Below are 21,744 nucleotides of genomic sequence, written 5' to 3' on the forward strand. Positions count from 1 at the left end.
CAAAACGGAAACACATGGAATGTACTCTTTCAAATTACTCTGTACTGGGTAATGGGAGCGTCATATAATAGTAATTAAAACAAGGCAATAATAAAGATTTAACAATGGTATTATGGTAATGCGACCCAGCACTGTAAGATTACCTTTCTCCCACATCTTTAAAATATTAAACACTTTAGTCAGTGCTTTATCATAGTTTTTATTAATCATACTACCTAGATTAGTATTAAACACAATCCCCAATAGTTTAAAATCATCACCATATGTATTCCAACAGATATTATATTTTTTATTGAAAGGAAACGAAGACCCTTTCAAACTCCCCAATCCAACAAGAAGAGACTTGCTAGGCTTTATTTTTAGCCCAGACAAAGAACCAAAATAATCGAGCTGTTTCATAATACTATTAAAAGATATTTCATCCCCGTTCATGAAAAAGGTTGTATCATCAACAAACTAAACTAATTTATAACAGCTTCCTCCAATATCAATACCCTGGATAGAATTATCATTATTAATAAGAATGCTCAATAATTCTATAATAATAATAATAATAATAATAAAGAGATATGGAGACAAAGGGTCTCCTTGTCTGCAACCACGATCGATAGAAATGTTTTCAGATAAAAAGCCATTTACAAGAACAGAGGAATACATATCACTATAAAAAAGTATCAAACCACTGGGTAATGGAAGGACCGAACTTAAAAAGGCGGAGTACATTTCTAATGAACCTAATCGAAATACTATCAAAAGCCTGGAAGTGGTATGCTACGATTACGAAGTCTCATTGCAGAAAATATATCACTTTCTTTTACATATAGCGCCCTCGTTTTAGGGTGAGCGAAGCAGGCATGCAATTCAGTTAGCGTTACTGCGTGATAGTTCTGAAGGGGGAATTCCCTGGTCATGCCAGCAAGTTGGTGTTAGCAGTTCTTTAATCCTGCTCAGTGCATCGGCAGAAAGCAGTGTATTTAACTGTCTTCCCAATGCAAAAATATTCATAGTTACGATATTTGTTCAAAATGTCAGAAATGTTTACGCTCTTCAGGTACAGAGTACTATCCGCTGCGCCACGGCAGCTGTTGATATATAATGCTCGTTTCTAATATTGAAAGTTCCTAATGGAAGTAAGAGACCGTATAAGAGAGCGGCAAAAGAAAACTGCCGTAACCGGGATCGAACCCAGGAGCCAAAATGCGTCTCGCTCTTCAGGTACAGAGCACCAACCGCTGCGCCACGGCAGCTGTTGATATATAATGCTCGTTTCTAATATTGAAAGTTCCTAATGGAAGCAAGAGACCGTATTAGAAACCCAGGAGCCAAAATACGTTGAATTCAAGACAGAATCGCGGTCACCAAGTACTCTCGGCAGTTTAACAAAATGTTTTTCTGTTGCTTATAATAATCTCTTCTCTTGTTAGCCAAACTCATCCACAAAAAGAATGGGGGAAAGGGAGGGGGAATGTACTATAACCGAAAGTTGCTAGATATGTTAAAATGGTCACACGGTTTACAAAATGTTTGAATTACACTTTTAGTATTTTTCCTTCCTTTTTGTTTTTCTAAATTGATTTCCGACTTTGAGAGAATCTTGTGTAAGATTCTAATGTGGTGATAGTGACTGAAGTTGAGAAGATTATGTTTGCATGTATAACACCTTGCAGTCATTTTCATACCGTATCATGAGCGGAACATATGATATTTACAACTTCTTCTTGCAAAATCTGCAGTGATTTGCAATCGTGTCTTGTTCAACGCATGAAACGCTTAAATTTTTCCTGTTGACTTTCGTTATTACTTCTGCAGTCCGTACCATGGCCGGGGCAAAAGGGTTCACCCCTATCCATGTGCAAACAACTCCCACAACCCCCACACCCCCCACCGTCCACCCCACCCACCCACCCCACCCCATGTGTACCACAAACCACTATGTGTGTAAATCGTTCACAAGGTACAGGACACGCATAGTGTGCCCCCTTTTATATTGTTGGTGTCCCACCTTGAATTGCTGGTGCCCACCCCTACAACGCAGAAGTCATTGCTACGGGCCTGAGTTTCTAGAGAGTCCTTGCGTTAGTCTATATAGTTCAGTCGCTTTGATTGATCAATGTCTGTAATTTATCTGCGAAGTTCCTCCTGACAGCTGTTGGAAACAATTCTAATTTATCTTTCGCTCTAAACGTCTGTGTATTATGCCGATTCTTTCGAAGGATATACGGGAATTTTGTTGCCTCGCCGCTAACAACAAAAATATACCTGCAAATCTCATTGGTCCCCGTCACAACAAAAGTGATCTCAACTTTAATTTCTGCATTCTCTTTGGTGGTTGGATTTTGAAAAGGACTTTTAACGTCGCATGGGTTTCAATCATTGCAAATCCTATACCACATTATATTACATGTTAATCCGGTTTGTTAAGTAGCTCGTAGACGGTATTATTGGCCCACTATAAACTCACCATACATTGCCATTAATATACAGTAACGGTAACTAAATCAATCTTCCACAAAAATATTGCAATTGGACAATAATCACGTGCATACAGTGCGGCGGTACATGCTGTGTGCTTTCGTATATATCGCTCGTGTCTGTGTTGAAATTCGCAGTCTTAATTTTAATTTCATGCAAGCAGAAAGTAAGAGTCACTAATATTATACTATTTTGGATATTATTCAATGTCCCGCCCTTGTGCTCAAATACTCGTTGTTTGATTTGATATGCTCTGCAAATAACTGTTAGGATAGCGAATACCAAATTGGTGGAAAGAAACTGAACGTATATGTACACATTGGAGCCTCGTTTTTCATTTATCCAGAACCGTGCGCTGTGTCGGTGAATATTTTGAGTCGGTCATGGGCACTGCCACCATGAACAAAAATGCATCTAATGCAGCCAGGGAGGACGACCAATTAATAATACAAGTAAGTCGTTACACATATAGGCACTGCAGTGGCGTAGGAGGGTACTTTTGTGTGGGGGGCTGAAGACTGATGGCCAGCCTGGGGGAGGAATCTAAGGGAGGGGGTGCCCCCTCCCCTTTGGAATTTTTTTGCATTTCCAGGTGGCCTCAGATGCAATTTGGTGCAATATAGCACATTTCAACACCCACTCCATTTTGTAAATAATTTTGCATTTCACCTGGCCTTAGATGCAATTTGGTGCTCCAAATGAGATTTGTTTCTCATTTGGAAATGAAAAAGGGGTTTTCTGACTTGCGAAGCGGGCTGGCGGAATGATACTTCCGCCCCCATATTTTTCACTGGGGGGGGGGGCTGGCGCCCCCAGCCCCCCGGTTCCTACGCCCTTGTATAGGCACATTAATGTATACATGGTGCGACATGGCGCCGCAAAGACACCCTTATGCAGGTATGTTTAATATATAAGACACCACGTTACAGGTAATGTCTTTATATAAAAACAAAAGAAGGGGGAATCATGCCATCGGTATGTCGTGATGCAAACGCACCACACTACAGGTCTATGTAATTACGCAAGGGCAGAATATTCCAGTTATGTAATTAAAGGGCATTACTGAAAATACAGATATGTCACTAGCAACAAAACACATCATAATACAGGGTAAGTGATAACACAGAGGACCGTAGCGCAGTTGCAACACTTACATGCATGCACCTTAAAGGGTGTGAAGACTCGCCCCAAACCGCGTGCGGCCAACTGAACATGTTAACTTTCTGTTGCCTGCAAGTGACCTTTTGTTCTTGTCGCTACAAAATGCAGAGAGTAATGAAACGTGATACCTTGTTATCTTTAGCTGGACCTGAGATGTCCATCGCTGTATTGTTTCTACACTGTGCTGTGGGTATTGACCGCAGCTGTATGTACTAACTGTACACTAGTGTCTAATTACCGACCTTAGCAAGCTCTGTGTGTGTGTATTTTCTGGGATCGATGGTGGTGTCTAACACTTCTGTTACACCTCATTCGAAACTAGGTCAGATTACCGGCATTAGACGTTTCTTTTTGCGCGAGTCTTCACACCCTTTAAATGGTTTCATTAACAGAACACGTTTTTAATGTTGCATATAATACATATCCCTTTTTAGTTACGATTGTCTTTATTCTTCAACGAAAGGGCACTCTAGTGATAAAGAAGGTAGAATTAAAAAAATGTAATAGGTCCCTTGTAAGGTTCATCATCACAAAACAGACATGTTTCTCCTGTACGACCATTTATTCATTTATTCCCCAAATAATGTATTTTTCACTCTCCGGGAGGAGCTAGACTTAAAAGATGACTTCGACGAAAAAAAAACTAATTTAAAATGTTGTAGACTTTTAGAAAACACTGATAGCAGTCCAGTTTGTGTTTCTGTATCACTTTTATCAATTTATCAGTATCAAATTTCACCAATTTATAATTCAATGAATTAACATGAACATTTGGGCAAGCTCTGCGCTGACGTCATCATCAAGTAACCCTTCAAGTAACATTCAAGAGATGCAACATAGTTGAATATCTTAAAAACCGGAACAGCTAAAGAAACGTTACCAGCTTTTAAATTGTTCTAATTCTTCTACTAAAGGCATCCATAAAGTCATTTCGATTGGGTACAAAATTTCACGTGCTACTCGTAAGATCAATCTCGTGCCCGTGATTATATATATATATATATATATATGTATATATATATATATATATATATATATATTTATATAAACATATAGGCCTATATACATGCATACATATGTACATATAGACATACACATGTGCATATCGTTAGTTTTGTTCTCATGCCCCAATAAATGTTAAATTGCACGTAACAATTCAAGGTACAATACCACATGCATGTAATTAACAGACATAGGCCTACAGACTCTACCGGGCTTATATCGGCAACCTACCATAAATCTCATATTTATCTTCTGACAAACCCCGTTTTGCTTCGATTGGCTTGCCATGCAGATAACAATAGTTGTAAGATATGTAGGCCTATCTAAGTACATATCATACTTGTAGTTCGCTTTATTTATTACTTTCTTTATATCCAAATCTGTATCCGAGCATACCGTACTGTAATTTTCAATGCGCAAAGTACAGGCTAGGTAAAGCAGTGCAAGTGGTAGCTATACTCATATATGAGCCGTTGATGTGTGTGTATGTATTGTTTTAATTGTATATTGTGTATGTATTGTTTTAACAGGCGATCCACGCTAGTTAGTAGTCAACACTTTAACCTCAAATCTGCTACATATTCCATTACTGGTCACTATGGCTCAATATTACTCGGCTACAAGTTTCTTTCATGGACTGTCTCTCAAATCCCTCCACCTCAAGAGGGGTTTATCATTCATTTTAGGGCAATAATTGCCAGTGTCAGGACCTCCAGCAAAGTATTTAAATTTCTTTTCAGCAATTTTGATATGAAATTGGGTCGGTACTGATGATCTTTAATTGTTTTGGTTTTTGATTAAATTGATTTTCTCATTAACACTTACCATGTCTGTGTATGAGTTACCTGTCATATCGGCCACCCCACCCCACTTTTTTTGATTTGATTTGATTTTTATTTGATTACGTCATCATGACGTCATAATGAACTATATTAGATATTAGATTAGATATTTATTTATTCAGCCAATCATATAAAAATACAATGGAAATTGGTTGATAACGGTTCAACTACCACATTGACGGTTCAACTACCACATTGGACGCACAATTTACAGGATATTATAACACTTCTATGTTTCTTTTTGCAGGAAGGTGATGACCCAGACCACCATGGTGAGGGGTACGGGGTTTGTATCGCAACTGTCTTTAACGTCGCGTCCATAGCAGGCACCGGGATTCTTGTCTTGCCTAATGCCTTAGCAAACACAGGTGTGAAACGTTGGCATATTCCTTACGATATCGCAATTTCTGGGTACGAGTAGGAGTAGGGGATGGCGGGGGGGGGGGGGGTGGGGGACGCAAATGCGTCTTCCAATATGACCCGGCACCTAATTATCCACACACTCACTAGGAGATATCCATAGGAAGGAGAACGTTTTTATGAGATATTAATGTTAAATTATTAATGTTTTAACGAAAAATGTTTAGAAATAATAGACTGAAAACTTATTCGTGACGAATTTATACACCACAATTAACGTTATCAAAACAAAAAAAGAAACGTTTTAATAACGTTTTATAAACGTGTTTATGTTTGCTGGGAAGTGCATAGGGAGTGCCAGGTTTCCTTTGTTTATGGAAATGCATTTCCTTTAAGATATATCCTTTGTCTATATATTCATGCAAAGTATTCCCCCCACCCCCACCCCGCCAGCCCCGCAAACTAGAATAGAACGAAACTACGAATCTCCATGAATGCTAATACTGACTTGTTAGATGTTGATTTATTTCTGATATACTGATGTTAAAACGTAACATATTGATGTTAATGTCGGTATGCTCATGTTAACTTGTAACATACTGATATTTTCCCTGACGTTTAGATCTGCTGATTTTTTTCGCCAATATTGTAAAGCAGATACCGTCCCACCGGGCTGGACGAAACTATTGCTTAAGCCGTAGTATTGCTGTTGGTAATACATGATACCACACTGTACCAGCACACTCTAGATAATAAATAGGTTAGTGTATTACGTATACATATACACTGTACTTCGGTATATAGGCCGTGTAATGAATATATAATATTACAGTTTACCATGTAGTATATTTGCTTTAAAATGTCACTAAATTACCATAGCAACAATAAGTCAAATGTTTTCACCATAGCAACAATAAGTCAAATGTTTTCACCATAGCAACAATCAGTCAAATGTTCTTACCACAGCAACAATAAGTCAAATGTTTTCATCATAGCAACAAAAGGTCAAATGTTTTCACCATAGCAACAATAATCAGTCAAATGTTCTTACCATAACAACAATCAGTCAAATGTTTGCATCATAGCAACAATAAGTCAAATGTTTTCACCATAGCAACAATAGGTCAAATGTTTTCATCATAAAAACAATCAGTCAAATGTTATTACCACAGCAACAATAAGTCAAATGTTTTCACCATAGCAACAATCAGTCAAATGTTCTTACCACAGCAACAATAAGTCAAATGTTTTCATCATAGCAACAAAAGGTCAAATGTTTTCACCATAACAACAATCAGTCAAATGTTTGCATCATAGCAACAATAAGTCAAATGTTTTCACCATAGCAACAATAGGTCAAATGTTTTCATCATAAAAACAATCAGTCAAATGTTATTACCACAGCAACAATAAGTCAAATGTTTTCACCATAGCAACAATAATCAGTCAAATGTTCTTACCATAACAACAATCAGTCAAATGTTTTCATCATAGCAACAATAAGTCAAATGTTTTCACCATAGCAACAATAATCAGTCAAATGTTCTTACCATAACAACAATCAGTCAAATGTTTTCATCATAGCAACAATAAGTCAAATGTTTTCACCATAGCAACAATAATCAGTCAAATGTTCTTACCATAACAACAATCAGTCAAATGTTTTCATCATAGCAACAATAAGTCAAATGTTTTCACCATAGCAACAATAATCAGTCAAATGTTCTTACCATAACAACAATCAGTCAAATGTTTTCATCATAGCAACAATAAGTCAAATGTTTTCACCATAGCAACAATCAGTCAAATGTTTGCATCATAGCAACAATAAGTCAAATGTTTTCACCATAGCAACAAAAGGTCAAATGTTTTCACCATAGCAACAATAATCAGTCAAATGTTTTCATCATAGCAACAATAAGCCAAATGTTTTCACCATAGCAACAATAATCAGTCAAATGTTTGCATCATAGCAACAATAAGCCAAATGTTTTCACCATAGCAACAGCCAGTGTAACGTTCAAATTCACTTTCATCATGGAAAATTACCCTGTCAGGATAATGCTTCCATGCTTTCACTATTAGTCCAGTCAATGTATGGTTAAACCTCAAACTAATTGCAAAAGAACTGTTAAACATTAGCAGGGTATATTTAATCATCCTTTCTAACACACCGAAAACAGACATAAATCTATGTTGCAGAAATAGTGAAACGTTTGCTGAAAAAACTTTGTGTTCAAAATTAGCGCGTACTTTACCGTCCACCGTCGGTACACCTGTATTACGCGGTTGCCAAAGTTACACGTACTCTAATGCAAACTGATTTATTTTAATTTAAAAACAATAAAAATGGCCTGTTTTGTGGTCAACATGTTTTTCTATCAGATTTTTATAATCAGAAAAGCTAGGAAGTCGGGTTTTTTTTTCTGTAAAATTGAAACTGAATGGGCTTATCGAGGTTATAGCAAGTAAATTATGCACATGCTGCAGACGTAATATACCATCAGTTTCAATGTAAACTTCAGATAAGACTTGGTATACGAAAGATTCATAAAACTCAATAACAAAGATAAGGAATCATTGGGAGATATGACCAAACATATAATAGCCTGGGTAACTAAAGGAAAATGGCGATGAACAGATATCGTTATCAGATCATGTAGAAAATATGAGGGTGTTTGTTCTTAACGATGATGTAGCAATGTTTATACGAGGAACTGAAGGAACGTGTTGCTGGAGCAATTCTCATCAGTGGATTAAATGGAAACCCTGACGTAATTATACAGAGGAGTCGCAATAGGAGTTTTCAAGTGGTTTCATTGAAATATATAAATGTTTTCTGATTGATTGATTGAAATTCTGTGAACCTGTCTAATATATATATAGTAATGTAGGCAATGGGTTATATACAGGTGTAATTAACAAAGTAATACTGTTATATTGAATTTTCATTGATTGATTTCACTGAATATGAAAATAAAGAGTTTTATGGCAAGTTATGAAAACACTACCTTGCACGTTTATCTTTCGTCATAGTTTTTACTTGTTATTTGGCTTCATATGCCTCAGAATAAGAATAATTATTTACTGCCTTCCATGGAATGGGCATTGTTGAGGGCATCATTCTGACCTATAGACAAGAGAAAATGTAGGTATATACATGGACTATATATTGAAACTGAATCGGTGATGAATATGTAAATGGCGAGAAAGAGGTGGAGAGAGAGGTGGGTGGAGAGGGAGGTGGGTAGAGTGAGGTGGGTGGAGAGGGAGGTGGGTGGAGTGAGGTGGGTGGATAGAGAGGTGGGTGGAGAGGGAGGTGGGTGGAGAGAGGTGGGTGGAGAGAGAGGTGGGTGGAGAGAGGTGGGTGGAGAGGGAGGTGGGTGGAGAGGGAGGTGGGTGGACTGAGGTGGAGAGAGGTGGGTGGTGAGGGAGGTGGGTGGAGTGAGGTGGGTGGAGAGAGAGGTGGAGGTCGGCATGCAGTTCCTTTTTACCCAAATCATTTTCACATACATGTGTCGCTACGTATCTGTATCTTGGCCACCACACAGGTTTGTTTCGGTAGACTCTCTCCGAATCTGTAGCATCATTTGAGTTTTCGATTCACGTCATTGACATGTTTTGCTACTGGATTCAAGTGATTAGCTTATCACTGTGTTATTTTAATGGTTAACTTTAAGCAAGTCAGTCGCTTCACCTTGCGTGTTGACTCGAGCAATGACTCGTTTATAGGCACAACATTAGAATATATAAGAATGTTTGCCCAGTCCCATCCATCCACTATATTTCCCCGAGTCCCTTAATGGATATTTATGTCATTTATGCCAGTCAAACCAATTTCTGCTACTTTAAAACTGATGAAATCAGATCTCTTATCGATGTCGCAAAGGCCAGAGTCGCCATCTTGTTATAAGGCGCCATTGCAGCTCGGGTCTTCAACTTCTATTAATGTATATTTTCAATATGTTTTCTACAAGGTATATGTCTGTCGAAAACCGCCAAACATATTCCTTTGAAATTTGGTCGAGGTTCACCCATGTTTTCTTCTTCACAGATTGACTGGACTATAAGGCATGCATGTTGGAATTTTTGTTCGTGGAGTCTATAAACTGCACGAATTTATTTTTTGAGTCTAAAATCTTAATTTTTTTTCTAAGAAGGTTCCCATGAACCCACCCCCTAAATGGGAACGGCCTCACTGACCCAGGGCCACAGCGCCTCCTTTAATAAAATCCTGGATCCCCCCCACCCCTCGGCTTGAAAACTTTATATCCTACCTAGACGATCATCAACAAAAACAGCGACTCTATAATTTTATCCCCATCTCTCTTTTCCTGACAGGCTGGAGTGGTTTAGCTGTGCTGGTAACTTTGGCGATAATTCAATTATACACGGGAATAATTCTTGGTCGGTGTTGGAGTTTGTTACAAGAGAGATTTGAGATCTATCGACAGCAGACCAGATACCCATATGCAGCAATCGGCTATGAAGCTTTCGGAAAAATTGGAAGGTAAATGACTATATCTAGAGCAAAGTGGCGTAATAAGCACTTGTATGATGTATATGAAAAGCACAAACCCAGCAGTAAAACATAATTGCATATGTTTGACAATATTTATATACATATATATAATATTTACATAATTACATATATTACAATATTTACATATTAATTCGAACATATACGGGCCAAATCAAATCGCAAGTCGTTTTGTATGGTTCTGTTACATCGAATGTACACGTGTGTTAAATCGAATATTAGATGTATTCACACGAATTTATAAACGAATTCCAAGAGTCAAATTTCAATTAGTTAACAAAATTGTAAACAGCATACGGTAAACAAGTGTGTATTTTGACCATATATTAATCAGCACCTAGAATTATGTAAATGCAAAGACTCCTACCCCCTGCCCCCTCCCCTCCCCTCCTTGCCCTCCGGGTTCCAATCAACCTTTCTAGGAGACGTTTGCCCGAACGTTCCCTATAGAAAGTTTCGTATTATACAGTTACTGCTAATTCTGTCAGTGATATGCAAAAATATTCAGTTATAATGTTTTACGAAGCTAACTGATACAGTGGTATAACTCTTAACCTGCACATTGCAGCGTCTAAGCACGAGGATAATATTTCATTCTTTTTAAGTAGTGTACTTTAGAAATGAAATGTAAATGCTGTTGTGTCTGACATTGCAGTGGTTATACTATTAAATCTAATCGATGAAAGATACAATTCACCGATGGCCGCTGACTTTTTTGAAGGGAAATGTTAATTAATTTTCTACGAAATAAATGGACAGATTAATGTATCGTTGGCGATAAATACACCAACCAGTAGGTTTGTTGTTTAAGGGTGGGAGGAGGTAGGGTGTCGGGGGGGGGCTGCTTATTACACTGTTCGCAATCAAAAACTGTGTGCAGATATATGTAACCTGTGGCGTCGAGAAATACGTCGGGCCCCGAGGGACAATTATGTCACCGGACCTTTCCTCGCCCTCCTCCTTTTTTACTTTTTAAATTTTTGTTGCAGTCTTCATTTATCCTCAAGCATTCTGTGAAAATGAACACGTCGTATTTCATCCTGTTTCTAACCCACAGGATAATAGTCACTATTACTATAAACACAACTCTTCTGTGCATTTGCGTGGTCCTCTTATTAATTATCTCCGATAATGTCATGATACTACTGAATATTCACGACTTAAATCATTGCCTCATGATGGCCATCATAGTAATTTTACTGTGTCCATTCTCTTGGCTTGGAACGCCAAAGGACTTTTGGTAAGTTTATTTATCCTTTTGTAGCTTTTAGTAAGATTATATAGTAAAAACAACGTACTGTTTTGTTTTTACTACCTTGTTAATTAGTTGTGTGGGAAGTTAACACTAGATAATCCAGTCTGAATACACGTCTGATATGTACAGTGCATATATATATATATATATATATATATATATATATATATATATATATATATATATACATATATATACATATATATGTGGTGACAGGTGGGGGATGGTTTCAGATAACGTGTATAGGCTTTTCCTAGGGATTTTAAATCTCAACAAGTGTAAAGTCAGTGCAGTTTTTCACAATTCATAACATGACGACATTTGAAACCAATATCTAAAGTACATCAGGCAGCATTTACAATACCGGTTTTATATTTTGCGCTGGTAGGCGCTTATCTGTAGATCTTTGTGCTTCCTCAACTGTAAAATGTAAAATAGTACAGTCATCGTACAAGAGATATGAAATGTTATACTTACTAACGTGTTAGTCAGTGCGTATAGCGTTTCATATCTTTGATGTTGAGTTGGGAAATCAGACTTTTGTTTATGAAATGGAGGTTAACGATATATAAAAATAAAAAAAAATAAAAATATATATATATATATATATATATATATATATATATATATATATATGTATATATATATATAAATATATATAAATATATATATGTATATATAAATATACATATATAAATATATATATAGAGTAGGTTGGCGTCTATCTTGGCGCAGAGTGCTCTATGTCCATTGGACAGAGCGTAATATATGTTGATACTAGATGAGACTAGTGGAACACTAGTAGTTGTTACTCGGAGTTTCACGCATTATTGCGATCTTCAGACAACTCTGAAGTTGTCTGAAGATCGCTATAACGCGTGAAACTCCGAGTAACAACTACTAGTGTTCCACTAGTCTCATCTAGTATCAACATAAATATATATATATATATATATATATATATATATATATATATATATATATATATATATATATATATATATATATATGAAATGAATAACAAAAGAATGTGTAGCAAGTGGGATGACAGGTAAACAGTAAATAAGAAAGATCAACACACAAGAAAAATTCCACTTCACGACCGGTTTCGTCCTTTTGGGACTCACTAGGCGAAGGTAGGAATCGAACCCTGGACCTTATGTCACAGACCGAAGTCCGTTCTACTCTACCACAGTGATTCTACTGATGATACACCTCTGAGGCACTTCCCAACAAAGTCCTATTAATATCCATAAACCCACCCTATTCCTCCTTCATATAGATATCCGTCATTCCTACTTCCATATAACTAAAACCATTGCGACATATCACGGTACAGACCTCATATCAAGTTCGTCGTGTTTCTTTTATCAGGCAAGTAGCTGTATGTGGCGCCCTGACTACAGGTCTATCGTGTCTATTGCTATTGGTATCAATTGCACGAAATATACCTCACGCCGACGTAGCTAAATTGAGCTACAGGACGCCATCATTTGCAAGTTATTTCTCAGGAGTTGGAATTATGGTCATGGCATTCAATGGTCATCCTACCTTCCTCACCATTCAACATGACATGAGAAATCCTGAGCAATATCCACACAGTTTGTTACTGACAGCACTAGGTAAGTAAACCCGGCATTAAGCTAGATTTGTTATACAGCTGTTCCTGCCATTTACTGTTTGTTACTGACAGGACTAGGTAAGTAAACCCAGCATTAAGCTAGATTTGTTATATACAGCTGTTCCTGCCATTTAAGTTTGTTACCGACAGGACTAGGTAAGTAAATCCGGCATTAAGCTAGATTTGTTATACAGCTGTTCCTGTCACTTAAGTTTGTTACTGACAGGACTAGGTAAGTAAACCCAGCATTAAGCTAGATTTGTTATACAGCTGTTCCTGCCATTTAAGTTTGTTACTGACAGGACTAGGTAAGTAAACCCGGCATTAAGCTAGATTTGTTATACAGCTGTTCCTGCCATTTAAGTTTGTTACTGACAGGACTAAGTAAGTTAACCCAGCATAAAGCTAGATTTGTTATACAGCTGTTCCTGTCACTTAAGTTTGTTACTGACAGGACTAGGTAAGTAAACCCAGCATTAAGCTAGATTTGTTATATACAGCTGTTCCTGCCATTTAAGTTTGTTACTGACAGGACTAGGTAAGTAAACCCAGCATAAAGCTAGATTTGTTATACAGCTGTTCCTGCCATTTAAGTTTGTTACTGACAGGACTAGGTAAGTAAACCCAGCATTAAGCTAGATTTGTTATATACAGCTGTTCCTGCCATTTAAGTTTGTTACTGACAGGACTAGGTAAGTAAACCCGGCATAAAGCTAGATTTGTTATACAGCTGTTCCTGCCATTTAAGTTTGTTACTGACAGGACTAGGTAAGTAAACCCAGCATAAAGCTAGATTTGTTATACAGCTGTTCCTGACATTTAAGTTTGTTACTGACAGGACTAGGTAAGTAAACCCGGCATTAAGCTAGATTTGTTATACAGCTGTTCCTGCCATTTAAGTTTGTTACTGACAGGACTAAGTAAGTTAACCCAGCATAAAGCTAGATTTGTTATACAGCTGTTCCTGTCACTTAAGTTTGTTACTGACAGGACTAGGTATGTAAACCCAGCATTAAGCTAGATTTGTTATATACAGCTGTTCCTGCCATTTAAGTTTGTTACTGACAGGACTAGGTAAGTAAACCCAGCATAAAGCTAGATTTGTTATACAGCTGTTCCTGCCATTTAAGTTTGTTACTGACAGGACTAGGTAAGTAAACCCAGCATTAAGCTAGATTTGTTATATACAGCTGTTCCTGCCATTTAAGTTTGTTACTGACAGGACTAGGTAAGTAAACCCGGCATAAAGCTAGATTTGTTATATACAGCTGTTCCTGCCATTTGAGTTTGTTACTGACAGGACTGGGTAAGTAAACCCGGCATTAAGCTAGATTTGTTATATACAGCTGTTCCTGCCATTTAAGTTTGTTACTGACAGGACTAGGTAAGTAAACCCAGCATAAAGCTAGATTTGTTATACAGCTGTTCCTGCCATTTAAGTTTGTTACTGACAGGACTAGGTAAGTAAACCCAGCATTAAGCTAGATTTGTTATATACAGCTGTTCCTGCCATTTAAGTTTGTTACTGACAGGACTAGGTAAGTAAACCCAGCATAAAGCTAGATTTGTTATACAGCTGTTCCTGCCATTTAAGTTTGTTACTGACAGGACTAGGTAAGTAAACCCAGCATAAAGCTAGATTTGTTATACAGCTGTTCCTGACATTTAAGTTTGTTACTGACAGGACTAGGTAAGTAAACCCGGCATTAAGCTAGATTTGTTATACAGCTGTTCCTGCCATTTAAGTTTGTTACTGACAGGACTAAGTAAGTTAACCCAGCATAAAGCTAGATTTGTTATACAGCTGTTCCTGTCACTTAAGTTTGTTACTGACAGGACTAGGTAAGTAAACCCAGCATTAAGCTAGATTTGTTATATACAGCTGTTCCTGCCATTTAAGTTTGTTACTGACAGGACTAGGTAAGTAAACCCAGCATAAAGCTAGATTTGTTATACAGCTGTTCCTGCCATTTAAGTTTGTTACTGACAGGACTAGGTAAGTAAACCCAGCATAAAGCTAGATTTGTTATACAGCTGTTCCTGCCATTTAAGTTTGTTACTGACAGGACTAGGTAAGTAAACCCAGCATTAAGCTAGATTTGTTATATACAGCTGTTCCTGCCATTTAAGTTTGTTACTGACAGGACTAGGTAAGTAAACCCGGCATTAAGCTAGATTTGTTATATACAGCTGTTCCTGCCATTTGAGTTTGTTACTGACAGGACTGGGTAAGTAAACCCGGCATTAAGCTAGATTTGTTATACAGCTGTTCCTGCCATTTAAGTTTGTTACTGACAGGACTGGGTAAGTAAACCCGGCATAAAGCTAGATTTGTTATACAGCTGTTCCTGCCATTTAAGTTTGTTACTGACAGGACTAGGTAAGTAAACCCGGCATTAAGCTAGATTTGTTATACAGCTGTTCCTGCCATTTAAGTTTGTTACTGACAGGACTAGGTAAGTAAACCCGGCATTAAGCTAGATTTGTTATACAGCTGTTCCTGCCATTTAAGTTTGTTACTGACAGGACTAGGTAAGTAAACCCAACATAAAGCTAGATTTGTTATACAGCTGTTCCTGTCACTTAAGTTTGTTACTGACAGGACTAGGTAAGTAAACCCAGCATTAAGCTAGATTTGTTATACAGCTGTTCCTGCCATTTAAGTTTGTTACTGACAGGACTAAGTAAGTTAACCCAGCATTAAGCTAGATTTGTTATACAGCTGTTCCTGCCATTTAAGTTTGTTACTGACAGGACTAGGTAAGTAAACCCAGCATTAAGCTAGATTTGTTATATACAGCTGTTCCTGCCATTTAAGTTTGTTACTGACAGGACTAAGTAAGTTAACCCAGCATTAAGCTAGATTTGTTATACAGCTGTTCCTGCCATTTAAGTTTGTTACTGACAGGACTAGGTAAGTAAACCCAGCATTAAGCTAGATTTGTTATATACAGCTGTTCCTGCCATTTAAGTTTGTTACTGACAGGACTAAGTAAGTTAACCCAGCATTAAGCTAGATTTGTTATACAGCTGTTCCTGCCATTTAAGTTTGTTACTGACAGGACTAAGTAAGTTAACCCAGCATTAAGCTAGATTTGTTATACAGCTGTTCCTGCCATATTCCTTTTCGAGATTGTTGACATACCGCCGTAATCAGTGATTCATGATTTTACGCTAACTATGCAGTGTCGTGTATTGATATAAGTAACAATAATAACACTCTTGTAGCTGTTTTCATAGATTCTATTACGGGATAATAAATAGTAGTACCCGGTTGCCCGGAAATTCAAAGGAGTTATTCATCAGTCACAGAGAAAGCATAAAGCGGCGCAATGCATGCAGAGCGGCCATAATATGGCGGGCCATCAGTCTCAAATCGTGGGATATCGACATATACCGATATAAACTAATTTCCTTCGATTTATACCAGTTTCTAGCATCTAAAACTGACTTCTACCGATTTAATTTGACATATCATCGATTTTAACTTGTAGATGTCGATTTTAATTGACATATACCGATTTTTTTTAATACTTATCATCGATTTAAATTGGTATACGTCGAAGTAAATTTAAGCTGCTAGAAACTGGTTTAAGTCCAATGAAAGTGGTATATGTCGATTTAAATCGGTGTATGTCGATTGCCCACGATTTGACACTGATGGCCCGCCATAGCAATATAATTTTAGGATTACTGAGCATTGCTGCTCTTGCCACGGTGCCAATCTAAGACACACATGACTAGGAGTCAAAGCACTACAACAGTCTTCAACGGACAGCAATAAAACTGATCTTTTTCGTGCAGAATAAACACTTTTGTTTAATCATTGTAGAGTGCTAGATGGAGAATAAATAGAAGAATAACAAAAACGACGACAGCAAAAAAAAAACAACAACAACAGCGAAAACAAAACAGATGTTTCTTTTAGGTTTTGTTTTCAACAACAGTAACATAAGGTAATATGTAAAGTTGTGAAATGGAAATTGAGTATAAATTCATTCAGCTTTCTTTACACATATCATTTAATTTCTTTATTTTTTTTTCTTCTATTACACATTTGGCGTTCATTGGACAGTTGTTTTACTTTACTTTCTTCCGTTGTCAATCGTTGCGTACTATACACACGGCAGTAGCCTAGCAGACAAGGAGAACATTTTTCAGATTGTCGTGGAAGGTGTAGACCGGACCATTTCTCTGGCTCTAATTACACTTCATGTCATTAGTGCATTTATCATTTATGGAAATCCTCTTTTCCAAGAAATCGAAGAATTAATTGGGATTCCAACACGTAAGGTTTTGTTTATACAGTAGTTTGTTATAATGCATGGCAGCTATTTGAAATTGATACTAATTGAGCTCCGTGCATTGAAATATATATTTAAAAAAAAAAAATCTCGAACTGAATTAAGTTTATTCCGTTGATAATTCTTACAAATAAAATAGCCCAAGATACATTTTATTCCTGAATTATGAAAGAGAGGCATTTTATAATCATTCTGGTGATAATTTGAAAGTTACCCATCAAATATCTTTTTAAGATTTTCACTTTGTTATATTAACATGAAATAGATGGCGACATTTCTTTATTATATTGAGATGAAAAAAACGCTGTACAAATGGACTGAATTTTATCATAGATTCTACAAAATTATTGCGTTATCATGCAGTGCCAGGGGATTTATTGCACAAAATTGTTAGTCATTTAAGTACATAACACCCAGGAAACCAGTTTCTAATCTTTAAAGGCTTATTTCTGACCCTATTTCTTGGCGCTAATCCCATCCTAACTGTACTTTCATTGCATGTTCATAATCATTTTATTTGATATTTTAAATGTTGAAATTCTTTTCTTTTCTCTTTGTTCGGTCCTTTCAGATTTTTCTTGGAAGCGGCTTGGAATTAGAACTTTATTAATGGCATTCATATGGTTTCTTGCTGCTAGTGTCAATTCATTTGCGAGCTTAATCTCCTTCATGGGTGGTACAACATTACTAGCTTTAGCCCTCGTTTACCCGATATGCTTTTATTGGCGGCTTCGACACACGAAAAGTACAACCAACCTCTGGGAGCCGCAGTAAGTGGATTATAAATATTAGCCCTCGTGAATAGCATGAATAAACCCACTGTAGGCATGCACGCATACACCGAGGCCACGACGAGAGTGTAATGAATGGCTCTGGGGAGGTGGGGTGGGGGTGGAGGTACATCCAAGGGCGCACATGATCAGGGAAGGGGCACGAAGAATATAGAGGGCAAGGCAAATGGGATAATAAATATTGCCATAAACGCACGGTACGTAAAATACACCTAAATTCCTTATTCATTAATTTCTATGTCGTTAACGACGAATAAACTTGTGAACATTCTGAAACAATTCTTTCATACTAAGCAAACAAATATTAACGTAGCACTCCAAGCGTCCTGCAGTTGCTACTGTTTAACCATGCTTTGTAATTGAGTTCTGTTCAACTAATATCAACTCAATTTTTTTCACCCTTCGTTTACAGATATCTTTCGATTATGGAGAAGATATTTTTTACTTCTATTCTAATTTTAGCGGTTTTCATCGCAATATCAACAACCTATGCAAATCTCTCCTCATACGGCAAAGGCTTACAACTGAACTTTACCAGACCCTGTTACCTTCCAGAGTTTTAAACATATATCGGATCGGAAAAGTGGAATGGTGGAGGGGGGAGGTAAAACATCCAAACCTCCCATGACAAACCAATAATAATTCTTTATTCCGTATAATCGTCGAGGCCTTTACTATCGCACGTGGAAACTGAGAAGTGTGTGAAGCAATGAACTTTGACCAGCCACCGAAAGAACCCTTTGCAAGTGTCTCGAAAGGAGTTTTTGGTTAAGTCACATAATTTTTGCTTTTTACATTCAGAACACAAACATACCAGAAGGAGTTTACCTAAATTATATGGAAGCGTTAAGGTGCCATGAACATTTGTTAGAAGTTCGCAGATCAGGGATGCCAGTTTGGCGTTTATAACGCCAAGAAAATGACAAATTTGTCCTCGTTCAAAGGTAAACATATAGGGGCCATGTGAAGCAGCATTTTGGTCTTTGTTTGGCGTTTTTGATGGCCTATACCAATTTTAATAGAAACTGTAAGCTGAAATTGTTACATTCCCCTTAAAAACATTGATTTTAATCATTTCATGCTATTCAGTCCGACGCCAGGTTGCATAAAGGCCTACGCGTTCGTAAAACATTGGCTTTTTTTTACCACGTTCCACTCCCTAATGTTCAGCAAGGAGGTCCCCCACCACCTGCAAACTCACACAATTCCCCCGCCCCCTCTCCAAACGAAATAAAACAAGGTGTATCAGTGTCGTAAAAAAACAGAAAATTCGTATTTGACATTATTTCATACGATTTGGTCCAATATTGAGCCGGTTTGCGTCACAGCAAACCATAGCAATCCTGATGTCATAGATTATGAGAGCAATTTTCTGTACAGTGTTGAAATTCTCAGTTATATTTCTACAAAATGTACAAAAAATATATAGCTGATCACTTGTTGAATTTAAACAATTAATGCAACAGTTTGAAATTCAATGATTTATTCCTCATTTTTTTTGAAATTTAACAAATTTCTGGAATTTCATAAACCAAACGATAACTTTCTTTATTAGACCAACTAAACATTTTCTTATGTATTGTCGAAGCGATAAGCTTCTATGATAAGAGTCTTGAAGCATTTTAATACTCATTTAACCATAAATGACCAATTTATTATTCTGACGCCTCTTGGATTATAGATTATTACTATTTATATCTACAAAGTGAATATTCATGTTCATCGATTATGTATTTCTATTTCTTTTTAACATTTAAATATTTCTCTTATATGCTATATGGAGGACGAGGTATTTTGCCACTGCCCGCTGATTACATCACATCAACGAACCACTGTATATTAAAGGTTATGAGTATCTACTTCATACGGTGGCTTATTACGGACATAAGAAAAAACAGTGTCACCAAATCTCAATATTTTGACTTTTTATCTCAAAATTTTGACTTTTCATCTCAAAATTTTGAATTTTCATCTCCAAATTTTGACTTAAGAAGTCTTTTCTTTGCTATGTCCCAACTAGGCCACCGTAACTTTCCTATAAAATTGTATGCCTTAGTTTTGCCATTTGATTTAGTCAAACGCCCTCTATTTGTACTGTCTTCATACCTTAAACAGTTCAAATATTTGGCAATTTTTGGGAAACCATTCGTTTGTCAATCTGACTTACACAGTTGTAATAAAATATTGGGTAAAAATAAATTCATGAGACATTTTGGAAGATTGTTTGTTTCTTTTCTATCGAGGTCGTGTGTATACCTTTCTAACACACAACTGCCATGCCTTCAGCCATGTACTCATAACTCCCCAGAAGACACCAATACACTAATACCGGGGATCTCCCTTTCGACTTGGCACTGACGTAACCAGAATTCCCTGTCTGACAAATGCTATTTAATGTTGATGAGAGACTTTGAGATCAAACAAACAATATTGTTTATTCCTTTCATCTAGATGCGCGTAACTTACGTGACGTAATATTTGAGCGGGGTTATCCATTAGTTTCCCTGACGAACATTTCAGTTATTCTAACTTTATTAATTATTATAGGCAAGGGCTAATTACGCACAACAATATATGGAGAAATCTCATCGTAGCTAGAGCCAGACTTTAGTAGTCTACATAACTTCGTGGCTATCATTCTGCTCAGAGCCCCCCCCCCCCCCCATTTTTATAATTCACAAGTGGAACGAGGAGGGAGGGGGGGGGGTAAAAAGGAGCCTTTGTGTATTGTTGATGAGACTGGTGGTACACTTCTAATGGGTTGGGAGTGCAGGAGGCCGGGTTGGGGCAGAAACGTTTGGTAGGTGCCATGGAGCCAACAACCACGGGATAGTGCAGCAATTTAAGATAGCTGTTGTTCCATTGTTGGGAATTGCAAGCACAAATATGAATCTCATAAAAGGAAATTCCTTAGAAATGTATTTGTACTGCATTGTTAAGCCCTCGAGGGTGGGGGAGGGGTGGGGGCACATGAGTCCAGGAGACAAAGTACTCTTCCACTTCGGCGCGTCTAATTGTTCACTCGAAATAAACTACTGCGAGATTACTTTAGACTCGTTTTTATTTCTTGCTCTTTTTTCGTCTTTGTTACGGTAGCAGCAAATTATTGGGAATAAATACTCTCCTTCATAAACACCCCTCCAGACTCCTAGCCTGTGATTATACAGTGAATATCGGAGCACTTTACCATACTTTGAAGATAAACCAAATTTAATCCATTTTGTGGTTGATATTTTCAGTCGGAGTGCAAAATTGAAGATTTCAAGGTTTTCAAGAAACCTGACAACTATGTATTATTGGAGTAAATTTGAAAAAAAAGATCTAGTATTGCTTATAACTAAAATCGGAATCATTTCTATTTGTAACTACAATACGACTTATTTATATCCTAACTGT

At 37.2% G+C, this 21,744-nt stretch overlaps 1 protein-coding gene across 1 annotated transcript; it reads left to right on the forward strand.

Moving 5' to 3' along the window:
• The first annotated feature begins 2,140 nt into the window (after positions 1–2,140).
• LOC139979432 (uncharacterized) lies at positions 2,141–20,919 on the forward strand. Its single transcript, XM_071990251.1, has 8 exons — positions 2,141–2,924; positions 5,725–5,845; positions 10,179–10,347; positions 11,435–11,617; positions 13,007–13,254; positions 17,329–17,541; positions 18,129–18,327; positions 18,761–20,919. The coding sequence occupies exons 1-8, from the start codon at positions 2,856–2,858 to the stop codon at positions 18,909–18,911; spliced, it is 1,353 nt and encodes a 450-aa protein (XP_071846352.1). The 5' UTR covers positions 2,141–2,855; the 3' UTR covers positions 18,912–20,919.
• The last annotated feature ends 825 nt before the right edge of the window (positions 20,920–21,744 follow it).

This window comes from Apostichopus japonicus, chromosome 1 (assembly GCF_037975245.1).
Source record: "Apostichopus japonicus isolate 1M-3 chromosome 1, ASM3797524v1, whole genome shotgun sequence".
Taxonomy (NCBI): Eukaryota; Metazoa; Echinodermata; class Holothuroidea; order Aspidochirotida; family Stichopodidae; genus Apostichopus; species Apostichopus japonicus.

Bases quoted from the DNA above. Each gene is read 5' to 3' on its own strand.
- LOC139979432 (XM_071990251.1), top strand. From the start codon at position 2,856: ATGGGCACTGCCACCATGAACAAAAATGCATCTAATGCAGCCAGGGAG. The intron at 10,348-11,434 runs GTAAATGACTAT...TCTAACCCACAG, and splicing joins GCTTTCGGAAAAATTGGAAG to GATAATAGTCACTATTACTA. The intron at 11,618-13,006 runs GTAAGTTTATTT...TTCTTTTATCAG, and splicing joins GGAACGCCAAAGGACTTTTG to GCAAGTAGCTGTATGTGGCG.